General features: G+C 42.9%; 2 protein-coding genes across 10 annotated transcripts in view; one reads left to right on the top strand and one right to left on the bottom strand.

Annotated features, from left to right (window-relative positions):
• The window catches only part of SSB (small RNA binding exonuclease protection factor La), a 24,182-nt gene extending 12,784 nt beyond the window's left edge, over nucleotides 1-11,398 (top strand). The window contains exons 1-12 of one of the 2 annotated variants that reach the window (XM_075756710.1): nucleotides 246-377; nucleotides 5,150-5,224; nucleotides 6,702-6,805; nucleotides 6,974-7,148; nucleotides 7,300-7,407; nucleotides 7,506-7,606; nucleotides 7,851-7,922; nucleotides 8,007-8,049; nucleotides 9,277-9,417; nucleotides 9,785-9,968; nucleotides 10,135-10,266; nucleotides 10,964-11,398. In XM_075756710.1, coding sequence (XP_075612825.1) covers nucleotides 5,159-5,224; nucleotides 6,702-6,805; nucleotides 6,974-7,148; nucleotides 7,300-7,407; nucleotides 7,506-7,606; nucleotides 7,851-7,922; nucleotides 8,007-8,049; nucleotides 9,277-9,417; nucleotides 9,785-9,968; nucleotides 10,135-10,266; nucleotides 10,964-11,061 — 1,224 coding nt within the window. In that variant the 5' untranslated portion in view covers nucleotides 246-377; nucleotides 5,150-5,158 and the 3' untranslated portion in view covers nucleotides 11,062-11,398. Of the gene's footprint in view, nucleotides 1-245; nucleotides 378-5,149; nucleotides 5,225-6,701; nucleotides 6,806-6,973; nucleotides 7,149-7,299; nucleotides 7,408-7,505; nucleotides 7,607-7,850; nucleotides 7,923-8,006; nucleotides 8,050-9,276; nucleotides 9,418-9,784; nucleotides 9,969-10,134; nucleotides 10,267-10,963 lie in introns of those variants that run through there. The other variant, XM_075756711.1, reaches the window with a different exon arrangement.
• Nucleotides 1,586-17,074, bottom strand: METTL5 (methyltransferase 5, N6-adenosine). 8 transcript variants are annotated; one of them, XR_012836126.1, is made up of 9 exons: nucleotides 15,723-15,838; nucleotides 15,114-15,231; nucleotides 14,342-14,456; nucleotides 13,719-13,900; nucleotides 13,249-13,331; nucleotides 12,896-12,947; nucleotides 12,567-12,644; nucleotides 12,169-12,218; nucleotides 11,065-11,178 (listed from the first exon to the last, which is right to left on the bottom strand). XR_012836126.1 is itself a non-coding variant. In XM_075756721.1 (9 exons), the coding sequence occupies exons 3-9, from the start codon at nucleotides 15,220-15,222 to the stop codon at nucleotides 11,125-11,127; spliced, it is 645 nt and encodes a 214-aa protein (XP_075612836.1). In that variant the 5' UTR covers nucleotides 15,223-15,231; nucleotides 15,723-15,911; nucleotides 16,186-17,074; the 3' UTR covers nucleotides 11,065-11,124. The 8 variants fall into 8 exon arrangements, 5 of the variants coding, with proteins under 5 accessions (XP_075612834.1, XP_075612835.1, XP_075612838.1 ...); XM_075756721.1 differs by lacking the exon at nucleotides 12,567-12,644 and adding an exon at nucleotides 16,186-17,074 and having other exon boundaries at nucleotides 15,723-15,911; XM_075756719.1 differs by lacking the exons at nucleotides 11,065-11,178; nucleotides 12,567-12,644 and adding an exon at nucleotides 1,586-2,447.

Here is a 17,074-nt window from a genome sequence, read left to right as displayed (position 1 = left end):
ACTTAAGTGAATGTAATATTTAATAAATGTAAATATAGCATCAGTATACAAATACAAGTTTTTTAAGTTACTTTTTCTGTTAACTGTGCAAAAGCGTGAACAAAACCCCTGCACCCCGGACAAGGCCGCTTCCTCCATCTTTCCAGGCGGTGGGGCTGCTCGCCGCGCCGAGGTGTGCCCGCGGTGGCGGGGACGAGGGGAGCGGGGCGGGCTGCTGGAGGCGGTACCGCCTGCCCTGCTCCCGCCCCGCCCCGGAAGCGGTGCCCACGTGAGGGGCGGGCGGTGGCCGCAGGGGCTGCTGGGCCGCGCGGCGCCGACCGTGGCCTTTAAAGCGGCGGAGCGCGGCCGCGTGCGGGCAGGTCCTGGAGCTGCCGCAGGTTGGTGCTCGGGGCGGCCCCTCGGCCCCGCGCCGGGCGGTCGCGCGTGGGGGACGGCGCTGCTCGGGCGCGCTGCGCTGCGCTCCGCCGGGATGGGACCGGACGGGCGGCGAGGCCCAGCGAAGGAGCGGCGGCCACGGCTGCCGCCTGTGCTGGCCGCTGGCGGGGCGGGGGGGGGGGGGGGAAGGAGTCGCCGGAGCGGGGCAGCACGTGCTGCCGTTCTTCCCCCGGCTGGGGCTGAAGCGCGGTGCGGGCTCCGGTGGGGGCAGGGTGAGCGTCCGCCGCTCCCTGGCTCGCAGCGGTGCCGGCCGGCCAGCGCCGCCGTGGTTATTCGCCGGAAGCGCTTCGCGCGGCGTTGGGATGCGTGCGATCCGCCGCCGGCTGTTACCGCTGCGCGCCCGGCGCCGCGGCCGAGGAAACGCGGAGCGCGCTGCTCCAGCACGTGCGGCGCCAGCGCCGCTCCCGCCCTCCTGCCGCTGCTGCGGGGCCCGGCCCGCGCGAGAGCCCCGAGCGGCGCGGCGGCCAGTTCGGCAGCCGGCTGAGGCGTCCGCTGGGCGGGAACCGCCGCCGCGGGGCTCGAGGTTGTGTGAGGAGGGGTGCGCTGTCGCGATAGTGGCATAAACGTGTCTTAGAACAAACTGATGGTTTCCTCGCAGAGACGTACGGTTTAGGAACTGACACCTCTATCATTTAAATACTTCTTGTAAGAAGTTCCTTCTTGCATTGTACTGATTGTACTCAAAAAGCAGTATCTGTGACAATGAGTGGTGATGGTTAGTCCTTACCTTAAATAAAAAGCTGTATTTTCATGTAAGAATCTGGTCAGAAGGCTCAGACCTCTGACACGCAGGTTCCTGAACAACACGTTATATGAGTAACAGTTCCAGGTTACTTTATTGGGGAAACTTTTAATTATTTTTTAAATAAAGCCTTTTGTTCTGTTACAGTAATGGTAAAAACAGCCTGCAACCAAGATTTGTCCAGACCTTGAAACTAAATGACTGATAAGATGAAAATCCACTTGAGAGTTCTTTTGGGATGATCTAACTAATAGAGCATGGGATCAAATTATTCTAGTTAAAGGGCTTGACTGTCCCTTTCCATTTGTTGTTTAAATCTCATCCCTACCTGCATTATTTTAACTTGTTTTCAGTTTGAGTAGTACTGATACAGACTGTTAGCACACAGAAGGAATGAGTCAATGTGGCCTACTAAGAAAGAATTTATCATAAAATCTTATATGGGATTTTGCACGCAGCTCAGACTGTCGTCATTCTTCAGTGGAGCTAGCTTTTTATCAGTCTTTATTGCTGCACAGCAACTCAAACTATTGATCTGGAAGTTGGATCCAGAAGACTAGCTTATGCCAAATGCCTGAGCTAGAGTCTGAGGTGAGCACGTGCAACAAGACCAGAACTTCTCTTAAATTAGAAGGCTGCTTCTGCTTTTGTTCTAAATAGGTTAGAGCTCACTCAGTGTCTGAACTGAATTCCACGTATGGCAGGCTTGAGTCTGCCCTAGTCTTGCCTTCAGTTTGTTGTGACTTGCAGCTGAAAGGGTGGTTTTTAGAAAAACTTTTCCAGGTGTAAGACTTCATCCAAAGGACTCGTCCCAGGTCTTGTGTTGTTTTACACTTCTGTACAGTTTGGGTTTTACTTTGAAAATACTGCTAAGGAAGTAGACTTTGTTTTTTCATTGCTGCTTAGCAGTGGAGCTGAGCATTAGTATGTGGAAGGCAAGTTGTGCACTTTGGGTATTTTGGGTACTCAGAAGGAGGTAGATTGGGAGAGCTGTGCACTGCTTAGCTGTGGGAGCTGGGGAAGTGCAAGGCAGACGGGCTATTCAAGGATTTAACAAGGCTGAAGGAGTTTAGGTGGCAGAAGCTAGGTGAAGACAAAAGCGTGTCTTCTTCCATTATGCTTCACAGCCCTGTTACCTTGGTAGTTCTTAATGGCTTCGTGGGTATCCAGTGGTAGAAAGATGCCTGTCCTGCATCTTTCAGACTGGTGTGGTTTTTGGTGGGGCTGGAAGAGCCAGGCTGCCCCGGACAGATTGATGAGGGGGTTCTCTCTAAATGATAAAACCAAAGCAAAGTCAACAGCTTTATGAACAGATTCTCTTGTAACTATATGACCTCAGACGTGCTGCCTCTGCATAATCCTCACCTCATGAACTGGGGTAGAATTGCTGGTTATTCAGCAGCACGCAGACAAAAGGCCCCAAGTTTTATTTTAACAACTACTTGTATTAAGGGAAAACTTGCTCCAAGAAACGCGTGCACCATTCAGTGTGACAGGTAGAACAGCAAAGACCCCACTGAAGGAGCAAGCAGCTACAGCCTACTTGGAGGCTGGTCTGTATTTCACACTACAGAGTACAAAGCTGCTGTCTCCACTCAGCTCACTCTTAACAGTGTGCCTGAGACTGGCTCACCAAATGGAAGGTGGTGAGGGAAGGTTCCTCTGTCCAGCTCAATCTGTGTTTTAGTATGCACCAGCAGATTCTCTCTGTTCTGGAGTCCCAGAACATATTGTTAATGCATTTTTCTTAAAATGGGATACATGACTAAAATACAAATTAAATTTTTTCCTCAGAATAGGCAAGAGTAAAATTTTTCACATCTCTTAGTATATCGTCTTAAACATTAATTGAGGTGTACTGTGAAAAACACCCATAAGAGAATGGTTCACTTAAATATGTTGCCTAGTGCTTAAAAAAATCCGCCACACCTGGAGAATAGAGTTTGCAGTGGGAGTTAAATCACCAAACTAAGGTTTGAGAATATGAAGGTTCACATAGCTGCCATTCTATACCTTGTTTTGATCCTGAGGGTATAGTTTAATGTCAAGCCTAACTCACTACAACTGCTTGCTGCCACAGATTTTTCTGATTATTTTTTTCCCTTCTTGTGCTCCCTGCCCCAACAGCTCCATCACTAGTGCTTTCTACAGCCTGAATCAAGTCAGTGATGTGTTTATCTAATGGAAATGTTCTTCCCCTTCTTAACTTTCTGTGGGATCAGGTGTTACAGTAGCACCCAAGGAGTGTGGTGAATTAGTTAATCCAATGGAAAAAAGCTGAGACTACTCCATAGACTGCCATTAAATTACACCAAATTAGATATAATGCAAGAGAAACCGGTGGTCTATTTTACAAGTCAGGTGTTGAGGAATGTTAAAATAGTGCCAGCACCTGAATGTGGTGGTGAACTAATTAAGTCTCCTGTAGTCAGGATGGCTAATGCGAGACATTTCTAAAGTACCTGCAACTATTTGCTTGTGTACTATGGCCTGGATTTTTGTGAAGTGCTTTACAGACAAGTGCATCTCACTCAACTAACACCTGCTGACATCATGCTTTAAAGAGCGTTACAATGTTAAGTACAGGTGGAAGTCCGGTAGTGGAGACTGGGATGCATGTTTTAAGGCTGTAAGTGCCTAGATTAAAAAGAACTACAAGCAAGGCAAAGGATGCAGCATAGCCTCGAGATCAGGCAGAGAAGGAAATGGGAATACTGCAGGCTGCAGTAGGCTGAACATGATCAGTGAATTAAACTACCTAAAATCAGAAGATGGGGCTGCCAGGGAGGTGTTCTGATGAAGAACATAATTTCATGTGATAAGGGAGTATCAGGGGAATTCTCCCTGCTTCTGCGATGTCATTCATCTTGGTGCTCTGAAAGATGTTACTGTCCTGCGAGTGGCAGAAGAGCAGAATGTGTATGCTCAAATCTCCCAATAAACCATGCAAGACCTGAGTGCAAACCCATCTTCACCAGCAGTCTTAATGATCACTGCTTTGTGAACTGGGGTCACCGAGGGCCACGAAACTGTTTCAGCTTCTGTAGCTGGATTTAACAAGGGTGATAGTGCCCAAAGGGAGAAAGAAGAGATCTATTCTTCATAGGTCAAAACTGAATTCAAACCGATTTCTGACCGCTTTATAAAGCTGCATTTTTCTGCAAGGATTACTCTTCACACTCTAGCCTTAACTTAAGAGCAACTAGATAGACATTTTTTGATCCCGGTTAACTTTCTGGCCGGCAGCTGCTTTCTTACCAACATTCTAGTGCATATAGTGGGATGCACTGGGATTATACGCTTAATGCCAGTTAAGGGAGGAAGTTACTTTCAAGTTAAAACATCTTACCTCTTATCAGCCTGCTTGATTCAGTATTCAGGCAGAACTGTAGTGAAGACAAGTTTGTAAAGGAAGGAACTAGACATCTTTAGGATGTATTAGTAAATGCGGATACTTTCATTCCTATCTCCAGTAAGTTCCTTGAACTTTCAAACATTAATTAGGAGGCAGAAACTTCAGAAAGTTTTTAATTATACCTATTTAGGAATATTAAACAATTTTTGTTATTGATGTTTTGCCTAGCGATGAGAGGTTGGATTTGACTTAATGAACAAATGTTGTTGGCTCTCAGGTTTGTTGCTGATAAGGATCTGTGCCTAGAAAAAGGTAAACAACAAATAATGCTGTAAAGTGCCAGCATTTTTTTTACTTACCTTGAATGTAGAATGCCAAATGCTGCCTTAACAACCAAAGCATTTTACTTGGGTTTTTTCCATTTGTTTCATAGTTTCCCCTTGGAGTTCTGCAGTCATGTTTAAAGTTGGCTCAGAAGCATAAACGGATGGCTAAAGAACTTCTCTGTTCTCTTGTTTAGACTAGATTGCAGTAAAATGCAACGCTATCTGAATAGCAGTCTGTAGAAAGTACTATTCAATACTTAGTGCCTTTGCTTTATATTCTCTTCAACACAGCTGGTGAAAATGGCTGAAAATGGAGATGGTGACAACATGTCTATTTTGGAAAACAAAATCTGTCAGCAAATTGAGGTGAGTTCAATTTATGGTTTGGGATCTGGACAGATGTAGTTTTAGAGGCATTCACTGGTAGGGACTTGGCTAATGGGAAGTTAACTTCATAGGGAGTTAGACTTGAATCTTCAGCTCTGTAAAAAATGTCTGTCACAGGTCTATGACAGGTATTTAATACTTTCAGATAATTCATAATTGTAGTCTAAGGTGGAACTTAACACTTCTCTAGAGTTGCCTGTAAGACCACCATTTAAAAACACAAAAGGTTTTAACTTGCTAGCGTTTTAGGTGCTATAGCAAGTGAATGTATCGTTAAACAATTTATTACTGTGTTCACTGGGGTTATTCTATGAATGCAAATAGGAAGATGCATTTTAATTCTATATGACTTGATTTTTTGGAGGGGAGTGAGGAATCCTCCTACTCAGGGGTCTGTGCTGGTCAAAATATTAGCACATTGCATGCTATTATGATTTACTGCTTTGTAATTTATTGCTACAAATTACAACTAAGCTTATGTGCCTATTTTAGATCAACTATTTCTTACTCTAGAGGGTTACCCTACAATGGAAAACGGAGTACATCACTTAAAATGACATCTAGAACAAAACTCTTTTCCTGAAGGACAAAAATACAGTTGTCCGTGAATCTCCATTAGCATATGGAGCTGTAGCCATTATTTATGGAGAAAAACAAACAAAAACCCAAACACAAATCCCAGAGACTGAAGAAAAATAGTTGACTTGTGCTAATGTGAATTTGTGGTACGCTAGAGGGAGAAGTATTGTTGTAAAACCTGCACTGACTTTTTAAACCACAATGATATTGGTGGAAAGGCTTCAACTTACCCTATGGCTTCATAGATGACTGCCAATAAGCAAAAGAATCTGATTAACTTGTTTGTCTTGTACTGAACTGAACAATTTGTCAACTACGTGACACTCTGCTCTTCCCATGCTGGACATGATCAAAATGAGAACATAGCGAATTAAAATAATTTTTTTTTTTATTTTACAGTATTTTCTTGAATGATACCTAGAAACTCTTAGTCTACATGTATGATTTCTCAGTGTGGCAAATAAAATATTCTTGCTTATACGTATCTTAAATAAGGACTAAAACCTGAATCTGTTGGTGACAAATTTGACTTTTGACTCTGCAGAGCTTGATCAAGTTGATGAATAATTATATTAACAGAATAAGCTTCATGCCTTTCCTGAACAAAACTGCAGTCTACCTTTGCCTCATCAGTCCCATTGCATGAAGCACTGGGGTGTTTTAGAGCTTACGTGTTAGCTGCACTTGCAGCTAACTTTTCCAAAAGTATCACGTTAAAGCAGGAAGTAGTGATTTGAGAATTTCTAATTGTTCAGATTGATGAATTTTGGTATGTCGCAATCCACTGCAGTAAGTCGTCAGATGAGAATGAGCTTTTAAGACTGAACATTCAAAGACAAATCTCTCTCCCCGCTCCCCTTTCCCTTCTTTTTTGCAGTACTATTTTGGCAATCACAATCTACCAAGAGACAAGTTCCTAAAGGAACAGATCAAACTAGATGATGGCTGGGTGCCTTTAGAAGTAATGATCAAATTCAACAGGTAAAAACAAAGTACAACTAATCTGGTTGGAAGGGCAACTTTCAGATACTTACCTGTATTTGGGACCAAATGTCCCTGGTCTGCATGTACAACTCCCATTGCTGTTTTAATGTTTGGCTTCAGCTTTGTCTGTATATTTGTAATAACCTGTGTCTGCTTACTCAATAGGTTAAGTCGCCTTTCAAAAGATTTTAGTGTTATCGTAGAAGCACTAAGAAAATCCAAGACTGGTCTAATGGAAATAAATGAAGACAAAACTAAAATCAGAAGATCTCCAAACAAACCTCTTCCGGAATTAAATGACCAATATAAGGCTGCAATTAAAAACAGATCTGTATATGTTGTAAGTAAACTTCTTCCTTTGCTCTGTGCTGTTCTGCATGACTTTGAAAACCATCTAAGTAAAGTTTAAATTAACTTCTACTAGATAGGTTATAATTTCCGACAAAGTGTCAGTTTGATGCATATAATCAAAGCTTGTTGCTATCTTGCAGAAAGGCTTTCCACTAGATGCAACTCTTGATGATATCAAAGAATGGCTTGAGGATAAAGGTCCAGTTGAAAACATTCAAATGAGGAGAACATTACAGAGAACATTTAAGGTAGCTCTTGCGATGAACAGTTAGACCTGTGGCAGGGATCTGCCCTGGACAACGTTCTGTTCAATTACTCTAACACTGAATGTCTTACCATTTAACAGGGCTCAATATTTGCAGTTTTTGATAGTGTTGAATCTGCTAAGAAGTTCACAGAGATCCCAAACCAAAAGTACAAAGACACAGAGCTGATAGTACTTTTCAAGTAAGTCCACTTAACTGATGTATGAACTAATAACAGTCAAGGGTGGATTTAGACGAGATCCTGGCTTGACCTGAGAAGTGTAAGTTTCTACCCTGTTGCACAGGTATCGATAGCTGTACCTTTCGGATACTAGCATCTCAACTCCCAAAGATAATCTCGACCGTTTCTTGACTACTGCTGTCTTATAAAGTCATTATAATTGAATACTTTAAGTGATATTAACTTCACTTATATTCTGTTGAAGGGAGGAGTATTGTACAAAGAAGAATGAAGAAAGGAGACAAAACAAAGTAGAAGCTAAAGCAAGAGCTAAACAGTAAGTCATTACCAACTGAAGCGCCTGGTTTTGCTCACCTGACTGAACTTGAAACAACTCTTAACTAATTTAACTTTTCTACAGGGAAAAAGAAGAGAAACAGAAACAAGCAGCAGATGCTGAAATGGTAGGATTTTCTTAAATCTCTATTATCTGAAAACTATGCAATACTTGCTTTTATATGGTGGATTGTATGGATTTTCAGTCCACATATAACAAACGTGGTCCTGAAACTACATTTTGTAAAACTCAGGTGGGATATTCAGAGTTTGAAATTCTGTAATTTCACTTTAACTTCACTTAAAAAGCACTTTCCTGAAAGTCACTTCAGCGTTTCTAACCTACAGTAAGACTTTGTTTTGTCATGGCATTTAATCTTATTTTCAAGACACTAATTTTGTTTAAAGGATAATATCCTGAATTTAAATTATTAGGCATGTGTCATGATTTAACCCCAGCTGGTAACTAAGCATCAAGCAGCCGCTCACTCACCCCTTTCTCCCCACCCCTGCCCCAGTGGGATGGGGAGAATGGGAAAAAAAATCTCATGGGTTGAGATAAAGACAGTTTTAATAGGATAACAAAGGAAGAGAATAATAATATATAAAACAAGTGATGCACAAATGCAATTGCTCACCATCTGCGGAAAAAACCCCAACAAAACCCCGATGCCCAGTCTGTTTCTGGGCAGTGGATCGTGCCTCCTGGCAAGCTTCCCCAGTTATATGCTGAGCGTGACATTGTATGGTATGGGATATTCCTTTGGTCAGTTGGGGTCAGCTGTCTTGGCTGTGTCCCCTCCCAACTCCTTGTGCACCCCTGGCCTGCTCGCTGTTGGGGTGGTGTGAGAAGCAGAAAAGGCCTTGACTCTTGTGTAAGCACTGCACTAGCTACTATGAAGAAAATTAACTCTATCCCTGCCAAAACCAGCACAGCACGTTTCCCTGTTCAGAACTGATCCTCAACACACCATTGAGGTGATTGTTCTGTGGTATTTGAAGGATCCGGTAAGGATTTAATCAGTATTATATAGATTTTCAACCTCAGGTGTCAGCCTTCAGAAAACTGTTTTGTAGTGTGTAAAGAGTGTAACTCTCTTACAGGAAAGGAGCCCTCAGTTCCACATAAATGTATCATAGTAAGCAAAGAACATTTTAAAAAGGTAAAAAAAGGAGGACATCAGCATAAATAAGCTCTGTAGCAAGAATGCTTGGGTTACTGATGGTGCTAAGGGGGTGACTTCAATTGCTTTTTTATCACTATGCTGTTTTCATAGTCTTAGGATTGAGGGGAAAAAAATGAATATTCAAGCTTGACTCTTCAAGAAAAATGTGGGGGTTTTTATTTCATTTAGAAGTCTCTGGAAGAAAAGACAGGATGTCTTTTGAAGTTTTCTGGTGACCTAGATGATCAAACATGCCGAGAAGATCTCCATGATGTATTTTCTGATCACGGAGAAATCAAATGGATACACTTTGTCAGAGGTGCAAAGGAGGTCAGTAGAATCTTGGACAAGGAGTTAAGATCTCTGTATTAAAGTTTGAAACTGAATGATTAAATGCTTGTTCTCTTATATAATCAAATAAATTATTTGACTTGTGGAATTGCAGAATATTTAGAGAATTCAATTATTCCCTTAAATTCTTTCAAAGAACAGATAAATGTTCCAGACTTCTCAGTTGATAAGTTCAAAACTGAGAATGTTTGTTAGGACAGTGAGGGTTTTGCTTCAGTCTAGACATATTTTACATTATGCAAGAGTAATGAGGTTGCTGAGGTACCTAACAGGGTATGTTGTTCATCATTTCAGTTGAATGTTTTTGCAGTAAGATTCAAATGCAAATGCCACTCTTCTTTTTAAGGGAATTATCCTATTTAAGGATATTGCAAAAGAAGCTCTGGAAAAAGCCAAAGCAGCACATAACGGAAACTTACAGCTTCGGAACAAGGATGTTACATGGGAATTGCTAGACGGGGATGCAGAGAAAGAAGCGCTGAAAAAAATACTGGAAGATCAGCAAGAATTGCTGAAACAGAAAACAAAAGGTCCTCCTTTGATTGGTTTAAGCATTTATAATGTCCTAGAAGTGGTATTGTGTGAAAGTAACTGTAAATAGTGAATACATACCATACACTAACTGTAAAGTGTTCTTTTGAGCTTGCCAGTTAAAAGACAAACAATGCAAAGTTCTGACATCTTATATCCCCACAGGACGGAAAATTAAAGGAAAAGGAAGAGGGGGAAAGATACCTCAGGGTACACACAAAGGGAAAGTACAGTTTCAGGGCAAGAAAATAAAGTTTGAGAATGAAGAAGAAGGTGGTGAAGGGGATACTAAAACAGGTACGTCATTCTCCGCACTTGATGCAGCTTCTTTAGTACATGGAGCTACTTTCTGGAGAAGTACCCTTGTTTCTTACAAGTGTTTCACATTTGGCCCTACGTTGTAGCATTTCTGTCCTCTGTCAGTATCAGTAAATTTAAGGGTCTTCTACTTGATTCCTTCCAGAATTGTCCAAAAAGCATATTAAAATAACTACTTGATAACTGAGGCTGTACTGCAGGGCTTTTCAAAGCAGTTTGCATTGAAAGATGGTGGTTGTCAGTAACATCACACAACTGTACAGACCCAGTCTTGAGTGGTGAATTTTTTTTCCCCTGAAGACATGGGAAGACTAATAGTTCTGCATATTGCTATTTAGCTTGGAGAAGAGGAAGAGCTAAGCTTCTGTTCATTAGATAAGGCACTTGCTTAAAGAAAACCCAGTGAAACCTACTCCTGTTGGATTGTATTCCTTCATCTTCTTCCATGCCCTCCTGCTGTAAAGTTACACAGGGAAGAAGCTCTTCAAAGTTGGTATTTTAGAACACGTGAAAGCTTTAAGTCACAGTAATAAGTAAACTCGCTAGCATAGCAGTGGCTTTGGATAAACTAGGACTTGTGCTTCAGCTTACAGGGTAGGAAGGGTTTGTTTTTTCAGAAAAATTCAGGTAATAATGAAACACTTTACTATAAATAACTACATATTCAATCTTGCAGAACCAGCAAGTCCCAAGAAGAGACCACTAGAGGAAATGGAAAAAGAAGAACCTGCACCAAAACAACTGAAAACAGAAAATGGAGATGGAGATCAGTAATACTAAAATAAAAAAATAATTGTTTTTTATTGTTCCATTTTCAGTAGGTTTTAAAGACATGCCTCAGTTCAGGAGTTTCTTGGCAGAAAATCTAATGAAATCCACTTCAATGTCAACCTATAATGAGAGGAAAGCTTCATTTTGTTTGGTTACAGCTTTTTTGTGTAAGAAGCATGTTTACTCTTAACCTACCACCCTGGAAAACTTTTGTATTTATAGTTTTGTTTATACTGTCAGATCCTCTCAACTTCTCTGGCACCTCATTCAAATGTAAAAGGTTCTGGACTTTGCAGTTACATTGAAGAGCAGCTGCCAATAAATTCAGAACTTAAAACTGCTTACTGTTGAATCCTGGATGTTAATGTAGTATAAAAGTTGTAACTGCGAAGTAGCAAAGCTGAAGCACAGAATTCCTATCGTTTAAGTTCAAGGCACCATAAGTACAGCTGAATAAAACTTCTAGTCTTTGCTACTCAGCACACCTAACAATCTTCAAATCTTGCTCGATCTACTCCAGGATTCCAATTCCCCTATGGTAATGGGATACATATCTTCTAGGTCAGCATTCAGTGCCCAGGAACTTGCCTGTGGGCTTAAGCTTCCATACTCTAGCATCCTGACTAGATCTTCCATTGCAGGATGAAGTGCACAGCTTCCTCCTACCCGCTCTGAACGATTTCACTGGTGGTAGCTATTTGCAATACAGAGCATGGAACACTGAAATAGTGCTACAGCTGTAACATCCTAGTTAGTCTGGCCTTTATTACTTAATTCAGTCTAAGTTCCAGTTGCAGATGGGATCAATCAACTATTGAAAGTTGAGTCAAGGAGGCTACCCTTAGCCAGCACTGTAACTAGATGGGAAAAAATTTTAATCTTTGTGTATAGCTTTGACTTGCATTACAATGCTTCTTTTCCCTGGTCAACTACAAAATGTAGTGAGAGCAATGGAACTTGATGCCATCATAGTGAGCTTCTCTCAAGTGCTGTGAGCATTCTTCATCCAGCACATAAGACCCTAAAACTAAGATTTTCTTAAGTAGAATTTATTTACCTGCCTAGTACAAGACAGAGCATTTTCTCAGTTATGTTAGGTTTTATACTTACTGATTTCTTCTTATGGAACTTGTATGATGCTGGTAGGTCGTATCTAAGTTCTGTGAACAGTACAAAGAATACTTGTTTCACTAGAATGGCTATTAGTCAATTGACTTGCACCCTACACCCATGTTCTTCTGTTTCTTCTGTTGCCCCCTGACTGGACAACTGTTTTGACCTCTGGACTAGATTATGACTGAACATTTAAGCCAACCACATCACACGGTAAGTGGATGGCTGAAATACATTTGTGTTTTGCACACTTGTGCAACTTCCTTGTCTCAAGTCATAAGACTATAAAGCATCCAGCTGGTGATATTGAAAAATCAGGAAGATAGCTGAACAACAGTCAGAAAAATATTTAAGTGACTATAAGGACAGGATGCTTTTTTTGTGTGAGAACTGACCTGTGCTTTGCTTTTGTTATTCAGCAACAATTTCATTTTGAAGCAGGAAGGTAGGTAACTTCTGCTTGAAGGCCAAACCTAGTCCAGGAAGAAATCCAATTCTAATTCTGCACAGAATATGTATTTCTCAGAGCTTTATTAAGTGCCTGCTAGTATTCTAGCCAGGTAGCAAGGTATTAAAAAAAAGGCTGCTTAAAAAAAAGACTTGTGTCATTTTCAGTGTTAAATCACACTTTAAATTACCTCAGGCTTTTAAGACTGGCTCGTAGTGTTACAGTTATTAGTCCCCAACAATAAGGTTGGGTTTTTTGTTAACAAATTAGTCTTACCTGCTATGACTTCCATCTTCACATCCCATTCATCCGCTTTCTTTTCAATGTGCTACAATATTAAATAGATACAGGTAAATTTAAAAGCTCTTTTCTACACTGTCTTATGTAACATCTACACCCCTTATTTAAGAAGTCTCCTGTGCTTTTGTTTTTCACACTGAAACCTTAGATAGCATACTTATCTTGATATATGTGAGATCACAGTTACTTGACACGATCACTATCTAGCTAAAACAAGTTTCATACCCCATAAAGGTGTGAACAGATCAGTGAAGCTACAGACAACATTGTTAAATGCCAGCTATTTCATTGCCTGGTTAATGCTCACCCTACTGACATGAAGGACTTACCTGCCGTGTTGAAGTTTTGTGAAGAGAATATACAGCTGTTCTTGCCATTTGTAAAGCAGTTTTCAGAAAAATCATATCCATTCCTAAAAGAACATTGGAATTCTTAGAATTGCTAAATGCAAGCTTAAACTAGAAGATTTAAAGATCTACTTCATGCTTTGATTTTTCTGGAGTAATAGCTATTTGAGAAACACCACTGAATACATTAAGGTACATAAAGTATTTCTAAAACTTACCCAATTGATTTTAGTAAGAGAAAAATTATAGGGATATGAAACAGCTAGTATTGTTTATTTCAAACCCAGCAACTGTTGAAGCTGTTACTCTGTACTTAGGAAACTGATTGCAGATCGGCAAAATTCTAGGTAATTACAATAGGTAATTCTAATGAAGGTGGGAGATGTTTCATTAAAAGTTTCCCTTGCTATTTCATTCCTAATAATTTCTAACTGACTTTCCAAATTACCAACCTTTATTATGCTTGGTACCAAACGGAGGGTTCATAATAACTGTGTCAAAAGTCTCTGACATGCTGTCAGATAAAGAACAGACATCACATTGAACCATGTTGATGTTCGTGAGCTCAAAGTCTTCGATATTGGTATTAAATATTTCCAGTGCATCTGCATCTATGTCAAACCCCACACACAATCTAGTTAAAAAAAAAGTGCCACATATTAGTCTCACAAGATAAAATAGTGTTTAAATTCTGTAGTAAAGTTTTGAAAGAGATCTGTGTACACAACTTGTTTTATGTAGGAAGTGTAACAAGCATGCTGTATAAATTCAGTGGTGATAAAAATGCAAGTAGCTCTGTTACCCTTTCTCAAATACCCTTTCAAAGTTTGTGAAGGAAGTTTCATGTGTTCATTTAGTGCTTCAGGGGAAAGCAAACATTATGACTTCCCAACTCAAGGCGACTATTCATCTCTTCCACTATTCGAATGGTTATTGACTGTCTAAACATACTAAATAGCCTCTATGCACCAGATTAGACACCTAAAATTAGTTTAGTTGAGCATTTTTATGTTCTTATTTTCTACTCTTCTGTGCCAGAAAAAAACACAACCAGAATTTAGTATTAAATACTTACCCCGCTCCTAACATTGCACTTCCAATGCTGAGCATGCCACAACCACATCCTAAATCTGCAATTGTTTTGTTTTCAATATCATCAAAAGTATTGTGAATTGTATAAAGCATGCATGCTGGGGGGGAAAAAAAAGCACATGTCAATAATATCAAATATGCTTCTGATTAATCAAGAAAAGTTATTTCTGCCTTCAGAAAACTCTGAACTAAAGGCTTCTTGTACTGCAAAATTAAGCTGATGTTCTCACTGCCTGTAATTCTCTGTTTCATTTATATGTGAAAACAAGTCAAAAACATTTTGACAAGTTACAGAACTCAAGATCTTTGGTGGGCAGAATACAGATAGAGCTAAGAGTATTGTTTGTGGAAAAAAGTATGCCTATAAATTTGTTTGGGGAAAACCCAACAGAAAGATGTAAAATAGTGGAAAAAAATCATAATTGAGGTATGGATGAGTGTCTATATACACTTTTACTGTTTCTTGTGTGTCATGAAATAAGTCCATTTCAGCTTTCTCACTTTAAGGTGTTTCTATCACAACATCTTTTAAATCAATTTGCTTGATTTTTAGATTGTACATTAACAGTGTACTTCTGATGAAAAGAAGGTAACATCATTAAATAATTAATTACATTCCTGCTGGATACAATTTCTCAACTACTTTTACTGTAAAGGCTTCAAAGGAGATAATGCAGTAGAAAAACTTTTTGGGTTTAAGTAAGTGCTGATGAAGAACTAATAAAAGGGACACCAGTGCTGTGGGTAACCTCTACCTGCGATATGAGGTCTTGTTGGATACTGTTCAAGGAGTAGTTTTGGACTTTCAAAAGTATCGACTTGTTGAAGACAGCTTTCCAGTTCTTTAAGCTTTAATTTCTTCATGTTTGTTAACTAAGGAAAATAATGTGTAATCAGTTACAATAATATAAATAAACTACATATTATTTTAAATTATTTTATACTTCCCACTGTCCTCAGCACCTCCCAGGTGTTTTCATGCAGCGGTTTTCAGGGATCCAGCTGACGGTGCACCGATGACGGAGGACGAGCGCGGCGCCGGTTAACGCGAGGCCGTTCGCAGACCGCGGCAGCCCCTTCCCTCGCGCACCGCCGGTAACCGGCTCCCGCCCGAGGCCAGGCGCCGAGGAGGCCCCATGCTCACTCCGGCCCTCGGGCCGGGGCCCCGCTCCTACCGACAGGCCCCACCCGCCGCCGCGAGAGGCGTCCAGCCCTAAGCGGAGCAGGAACCCAGCCCCAGGAACCTCCACCAACCACGCCGGCCGCTCGCCCGACAGGACCCTCTCCGCGGCCGCGAAGCCGCCGACTCGCACACGCCTCCACCGCCCCCGTACCGGCCGCCCCTTGACGCCGCCTCCACTCACCGCAGCCCCGGCGGGCCAGGCTGAGGGGCCGAGCCGCGCGCGGCCGCGCACTTCCGCCTCCTCGCGAGCCAGCCCCCGCCGCCGGGCCGAGCCGCGGAGTGACGCGCCGCAGCGCTCCGCCCCCCCGGCGCGAGGCGGTCGGTGCCAGGTCCGCCGCAAGCCACCGCCCCTTTCCGTGCAAACGGCGACCTGCGGGAATCGAATGCCGTTAAACTTTCCCCTTCTTTTAATTAGCAGCTGTTAGCATTAGACTGTCACGTATCAACGTGACACATTTTATTACAACCTGCCGTGTTACGGCTGTCAGGCGTTTGTGGAAGCCCGGACTCCCGGGTTTGTCCCTCAGCGCTTCCTTCAGTGGTCCAACTGTGGAGTTGCCATTAGGGACAGAAGGGCAGGAAAGGGACTTCCACCTGGCCGCGGAAAGGACGGTCGTTGAGAGAACAGTCACACATTTACTTGCTTTTCCTCATGTTTTCCTTCCCGTAATGCTGCGGGGAGACACGCTGCACCGTGTGCCCGATATTCCCTGCTCGTAGGGAACTGCACCGCAACACAAGTCACCAGAAGACGGACAGCCATAAGAAACGTGGTGGCAAAGCCCGCAAAAGGATGTCCGCCTTGGGGACCTGGGGTTTTGCTGCTGTCAGATAAAAGGTTACCTTCGTTTAGGGACAGAATTTTTAAAAAGTTTTTCCATTACACAGTTGAAAATCTATTGATGGCACTTTAAAGCTGTTGAGCAGCATGTAAGCTATGGCAACTCGCATGCAAATACATTCTCTGCTGAGGGGAGCGTGCAGACGCACGCCGGCACCTCGGGGCTGCGGGTGGCCCGGACACCCCGGTCGGCCCCAGACGCGGGAGATACCGGCGAGGCGCGGTGCTACTGCCGAAGCACGGCGGTGCTCCGCCACCTCTAGCGGGGCTGCTGATGGAGCGAGCGCTCAACCGCGGGCTTCAAGTCTCTGAGGTGCTTCCCGCGCCCCCCCGCAGGTCCCCTGCCCTCAGAGCCGCCACCACCTCAGCCAGGCGGGACTCCGGGGGCCCGGACACACCGGCGGCAGCGCGGTGTCTTCACGGCAGCCACTTCGCTCGAGGAGCGGCTCGGTAACAAAGAGGACTCCGCTACCGTCAGGGGCACCGGGCCTCCTCAGGTGGGCCTTCTAGGAGAAGGGCGGCGCCCAGCACCGCTCAGGCTCGGTGCCGCGATAGCAGGCGGCTCGCCCCCCATCCTGACAAGAAGTTTCAGACCGGCAGGGGCGTGCGACGACATTTTGTGGGGCGGCGGCGCCGGCCGCGCACCTGCGCGCTGACAGGGCGGCGCGGGCGGGCGGGGAGGGCAGAGGAAG

This window comes from Balearica regulorum, chromosome 6, assembly GCF_011004875.1.
Source record: "Balearica regulorum gibbericeps isolate bBalReg1 chromosome 6, bBalReg1.pri, whole genome shotgun sequence".
Lineage (NCBI taxonomy): Eukaryota > Metazoa > Chordata > Aves > Gruiformes > Gruidae > Balearica > Balearica regulorum.
Note: the sequence above shows the minus strand (reverse complement) of the source record. Positions and strands in the feature narration are given on the sequence as shown.